The sequence below is a fragment of the Protobothrops mucrosquamatus genome, unplaced genomic scaffold, assembly GCF_001527695.2.
Source record: "Protobothrops mucrosquamatus isolate PMUCROS unplaced genomic scaffold, P.Mucros_1.0 scaffold1274, whole genome shotgun sequence".
NCBI lineage: Eukaryota > Metazoa > Chordata > Lepidosauria > Squamata > Viperidae > Protobothrops > Protobothrops mucrosquamatus.
The window spans coordinates 707406-713967 of record NW_015387480.1 but is presented as its reverse complement, the minus strand read 5'-3'; the positions used below and the strand labels follow the sequence as shown (position 1 = coordinate 713967).

General features: G+C 35.3%; 1 protein-coding gene across 1 annotated transcript in view; it reads right to left on the bottom strand.

The window, feature by feature from the left end:
- The window catches only part of SNX9 (sorting nexin 9), a 33898-nt gene that overhangs the window by 18677 nt on the left and 8659 nt on the right, over positions 1-6562 (bottom strand). Inside the window, 3 exon segments of the mRNA XM_029285098.1 lie at positions 834-945; positions 2377-2451; positions 3152-3238. Coding sequence (XP_029140931.1) covers positions 834-945; positions 2377-2451; positions 3152-3238 — 274 coding nt within the window.

Genomic DNA, 6562 nt, shown 5'->3' with positions numbered 1-6562 from the left:
TCTCGCCTACATCGTCCATATAGGACGACTCGGGAACTCAACTCCTACCCCGGGCAGCTCACCTATCCCCTTATGCCCAGGGGAAAGGTATCAAGCCGTTTGACAGCTGATGCTGGCTGTCAAACCGGCTTTTACGCAAAACAGGCGGGAGGCAGCAAACAGCTGCGACCAGCGAAATCGCCTGCCACCGGAAGTCACCTTTAAGTACCTCTTAACTTTAAATATAAGAGGAAGCTTCACTTCATTTATAAGATTTCTAAGAATACAAGGTATAGTATTTCATTCTTTTTTTACTAATCTTCAAATAAACCTAGCCTATTTCCTATGTGATAGGAAATTGCTAAGAAAATTTCATGACTGCAGTGATTTGAACAAATCTTATTCTCCACTTTTACTAATAAAATGGTTGCTAATTAAGTTTTTGCTTACTATAAAATTAAAACCCAAAGCAATTTGAGCTATCAAATTATTTTGTATTATTGTACTGTCGTATTTAATCAATAACTTTTTTTACATTTTGTTTACATTTGCTATTTGCAAGAGCAAATAGATTTGTATTTACAAATGCAAAAAAACAAAAAAGCAAATGGGGCTCTTTACTGACCTATGGACTACAAAGATTTAAATATTGTGAAATAAAACCAGTACAGATACAAATCTACATTACAATATGCAGTAAAGGGAAATGGGAAAGCTGATAAAATCCATTTTTATAATGACTAGATAATTCCATAGTTGTTTCGATAACCCACTTCAAGAAGCTTCATCAAGTTTCCTTCATTCTATACAATTCACAATGCTTCTAGCACTCAAGAATACTATTAAAATACATACTTGGCTATTGTTTTTCACAGCTTGCGAACTCGTCTGTGAAGCATTTGAGAAGGAGTCAAAAAAGGCTTGATCAGCTACCAAAATTCCATCTCTGGTGCTTTCATGTATAATCTGAAAAACAGAAAGTTGCTGAAAAAACATTTCTAAAATCAAAGATAACTATTTCTATTGAGGACCTAATTTTGAACTTCATGGAGCACATAAATTCAGGACTACATCTTCCCCATTTAGAGCAAGTGCCTAATATAATAACTTAATCAAACTTTTTTTAAAAGTTACCATTTTATTTTATGCGTTCTGAGTACAAACTGAATGCCTACAGGTATTCAGCAAGAAAAAACAGACCAGCACAAAGTCAGAAAACATGCAAAGCATGGCTTCTGGTTTCGTTTTGTTTTTAATCCAGCAGAACCCATAGAAGGCATCTGTGTTTGCTTCTGTGTAACCAATTAATGTGCTGCTGCATCTGTCTATATGAGTGTCTGTTTCTGCTTTCCTTTTCTATTGCATCTCTGTGTATATATGTTCACTGAAAAAGTCCAGGATGAACTATATATATTCCACTATGGGTCATGTAACTTAGAATGGAAGATTCATCTGAATTACCGCACAACTCTTTCTCATAATATAATGAGAATTTTTTTTCCTATAACTTTTGTCTCTACAGCCTCTGACCTGATCTGACCCATTTTTGACACTCCATCTTTCTTTTGCTAGTTTTTCCCTATGCCAAATTTGGCCTGTTAAATTCCATTTTTGGAGAGTTATATGCTCATAAACAGATTTCTGATCCCTTTTAGTTAATCTATTTCCAACATTCAGTTGGCCTGAGAGAAAATAACAAAGCAGGAAAAGCATGCAGAACATAGTTCTGAATTTTTCTATGTCTTTAATAATAGCTTCTATCTGGGTCATGTGACCAGGCCAGAGAAGTTGAAATGGAGGAGCTGGCAACATTCCCAATCACTTCTTCCACATTGTTGCAATGGGGAAAATTTTATGGATTTTCTTTCTCTCTAACTCAGTCCAGCCTAATTTCAAATGTTTTTACTATCCATACCAAATTTGGTGTTTTTTTTCTGCTCAATTTTTGGAGCTTAATCAGGCCGATGGATAGATAGTCTCAACATAGTTTATTTTCATAATTCCATTTAGCTGGAAAGAATAAAAAATTAGATGTCTATATGAAACTCTCATATAACCAATTTAGCATTTTTTAAATCTTCCTAGTCAATAAATCTAAAGCAGATTCTTTAACCAAAAGTCTAGCTCGAGACTCATATGCAAAAAACAATTTTACTAAACACATATGATTCACCCAGTTTGTGTGTGTTCCATAAATTATACAGTATTACTTTCTGTTTCAGGAATCATGTGATTTTACATTTAAGGATCAACAGTTTGTGATTTGGTTTTGTCTAAATAACTAAATTCTGTACCATATAAAATACTGTATATAACACTGCCAATAAGTCTACTTATACATTATATGACAGCTTCATTTTATATATTGACAAATATTGTTTTATTATAATATCTTACTTCAACATAATCTGTAGGAACCAGTCCTTTTTCTCCTTGGCTGTTTTTGCCTTCCAGCCAGCCTCCACCTACATCCTAAAATAAATTTTAAAATATGGGGTTAGCAGTTAAATTATAAAAGTAAGAAATTATATATTTAATTTTCATAGATAGCTAATTTCATAGATAGCAAACAATATGTTCATAGTTAATTCTGACCAAAATATTTGTAATACAGGAAAAAAAGTATAATCAATAAAACCTCTAATGGTTCTTGCAGGTTATTTATTATGTAATTGCCTGCAGAAGTTTTTAGGAAATCCACAAAGTATCTTCTTTCAAACTCCTTGTTTTCCTACCATTTCCTCTATTTTTCGTAACACAAATAATCAAATGACAGAGAAAACTAAAGAATACTTCAGATTTTTATAATAATCCTATTACTTGTTTGGTAATAATTCCCACCAATTCCAATGACTCACTCTTAAGCCCAGGTATTCAGGTATAACCCAATTCTTTTTATTTCTTAACTCTATTTATCAATAAATATTTGCAACTTTGAGAAATAGTTGAACAAATTGCTCTGGGGAACTCAGTCAGTTTGTGTTTATATATGTAAAACTATATCAAGTAAAGCCCATATTGTTATTAATCTGCATGAGAAAATAAAGATGTGCTTTAGGGTTTTTTTGCAATAAAATTAATGAACATTTTCATCATTAAAATTTCAAAATGATTAATACACATTATTTAGGACATATTATAGTACATATTTTTGCCTACTAAAGTGCCTTACCGGATTAGTAATTGTAATGATTTCTCCTTCATTAACTGTTAGTTCATTATTTCCTGGTTCAGCAGCAAAGTCATACATCACTCGACCCTATAAGGTATGAAAAAAATTCTACATGAATGACATGTTTAACTCAAATTCATGGGGGGGGGGGAAATCTTAATATGAAATTCATCGATTAGCATTTTGAAAACCTGAATACCTAAAATCCAAATAAAATTCAAATTTCAAAAAGAACCAATTCTCCATTATCTCCAACCTTTTGGTTGCACCTAATCAAATCAAATCAAATTAAATTTATTTTTTCCTTTGCATAATTAAACATGGCACAAACTAAATTGGTAGAATCAAACACAAAAAAGTCTATCAAGCCTCTACGTTTGAAGAATAAATGCTGCATGACATAATGCAGCTATTACTTTCCAAGACTCACAAGCAGGGCATAAAGTCATTCTTTTTCACGGGAACTTGGTGGTCAGAGACATCCTGCTTTTACATATGGATATTTCATTAAATCACTGGGTTCAGTAGTAGGAAATACAGCTCTGCCCTTTTTTTCTTCCAGGAGGCCACAACAGTCTTACCCACCACAATGACTCATGCTAGCACCACTCTTGCTTTAGGGCAGGGGTACCCAACCCCCGGTCCATGGACCGGCACTGCCGCGGCATGCCAGAAACCGGGCCACGCAAACAAGTGAAGCCCCATCTGTGGGATGCAGGTAGCATGCAAAACCATGCCCCCTCCGGTCCATGGAAAAAATTTTCTCGGCAGAAACAGTCCTTGGTGCCCAAAAGGTTGGGAACCTCTGCTTTAGGGCTTTAATAGCTGCCTAATACACATACATTTTCTGAATGAAGCTTTTCTGCTGCTCTATACATACATTTAGCAGATCTTAGCAAGGGGAGAGAGAGAAGAAAGTCATCTCAACCTTTCCCTTTGAACTGAGAAGTACTAAAGAGAGCCAACAGGCAAAAATATGAGAGATTAGCTTTTCTTTAGTTATCAAAACAGATCTTGATAATACATACCAGATTTGATATGCTTATCCAAATTAAATCCATTAAGAGGATGACTGAACAGGATCTGCCCAAATGACACTTTAATACTTTATGAATGAAAGTCATAATACTCAAGGAACAAACTTATGCTGGAGGAATAATTGAAAGAAGAGAGGTCTTAATGGTCCAATGTATCCCAATCAAATAGCAATTAAGAAACCAAAGAAGCAATGATATAAAGTATTTATCTCCCATTCCAATTTCCTAAAACATATTTCAAAGCTAATATTTTAAGAAACACACTGAATTGTATTCCACGTCCATGTACATGCAAGTACAGTGGACTCTACTGTCACATTATTCACCAAAGCACCAGAGGGCAGGACCGGAAACAATGATTGGAAACTGAACAGAGAGAAGCAACCTAGAATTAAGGAGAAACTTCCTGACAGTGAGGACAATTAACCAGTGGAACAGCTTGCCTCCAGAAATTGTGGGCACTCCATCATTGAAGGCTTTTAAGAAGAGGCTAGACAGTCACTTGTCTGAGATAGTATAGGTTAGTGGTGGCGAACCTATGGCACGTGTGCCAGAGGCGGCACTCAGAGCCCTCTCTGTGGACACGCCTGCTGTGCCCCGGAGATGGAGACGGACTGACCCCCACCGCCTTGGCCCCGCGCACCCAGTCTGCCATGACAACCGCAGCCACGCCCACCCAGTGATAAATACGGTAAGTGGGTTTTGGGTTGCAGTTTGGGCACTGGGTCTCTAAAAGGTTCGCCATTACTGGTATAGGTTCTCCTGCTTAAGCAGGGGGCTGGACTAGAAGACCTCCAAGGTCCCTTCCAGCTCTATTCTATTCTATTCTATTCTATTCCTATTATTCTATTCTTCCCCTCTCCAAACATTGTCAAGCCCCATTTGAACTGTCATTTTTTCATTATATTATACTGATTTTCAGATTACTTCTGTGGAGTTTATTGAGCCATCAATAGCCAGACTATTTCTTCTAAAAGATACTATAAGATAAGTGCATATTGTTATCAAATCTTTACAGGCTTAGTTAAAAGTCCTGAAACCCTGATCAAGAGACAAAGCTTAATGATTTAAAAAAATGGCTCTGTTTATGTCGATTTTTTATTATTATTATTATTATTATTATTATTATTATTATTATTATTATTATTATTATTATTATTATTATTATTTATTATTATTATTATTATTATTATTATTATTATTATTATTATTATTATTATTATATCCTACTGTTTTATATATAACTCAAGGCAGTGAACAGATGGAATCCCATCAACTTCTCAACATTCTGCAAAACATAGTTTGAAAAGAATTGTGTTTTAGATCATTGATTTACACGCTATTTACATCCTGCTGTCACTGTACATGGTGCCTTACAACTCACTGCCCCAGAAGCTTTTGATGCAAAATTTAACTAAAATAAAAACAAATGAAAATAAATAAAATATGCCTCTTGGTTGAAGCAAAGGAGTCAAATTCCTTTACCACCATCTAACTCTTATCTGGATTTGTACAGCTTCTGTACATGTTATTCTTTCAATGTGCTTAAGCTTAATTACTGGTACCAAATGGGAACCAAAATTTGACATTCAATGGCTAATTACAATATCACATTCAATATTATTTCTGCTGTATCTTTGTTAGCTAGGTGCATAAGAATATTTTTTATTAAAGCTGAATTTCATTATGATAAACAACATTTCAATCACTTCAGAGATGAACTATTTTCCCCACCGCACAATAAAATTTCACCAAACACAGCAATACCCATTTTAGCAGTAATCTAAACTTAATCTGATATAAATTAACTTTGAGTCGACCTATGTATATATATCCTTCCTCTAGATGTTGTGAGTGACCAAATATTAAGTTAAACATCTGCTCTAATTATAGCTTCTTTCCCTGGACATTAAAATTATGCCACACTCTACAAGTTATGCAGTGGTCATTAGTCATATTTCATGCTTTAAGTGCACATTAAAAGGCGGCAGGATAGCAAATATCTTCTTTTGAAATGCTGATACTACAAACCAAGCACAGTAAAGTTTGTTTCAGTCATGATAAAAACAAAAGCAAACAGGGTCCTCAACCATGGACCAGTACCGGGCAGCGGCATGCCAGCAAGCGGTCCGCACAAACAAGGAAAGCCCCATCCACGGGATGCAGGCAGCTCACAAAACCATGCCCCCTCCGGTCCGCGGAAAAACCTCTCTCCACGGAACCGGTCCCTGGTGCCCAAAAGGTTGGGGACCTCTGCTATACATAAGACAATACAGAATTAAAGTAAATATCTTTCATTGGGACTTATGAAAGATAATAGAATGCTGATACTAACTAGCCAGGTTTTGACTAAGGAAATGGACATTTGGAAATT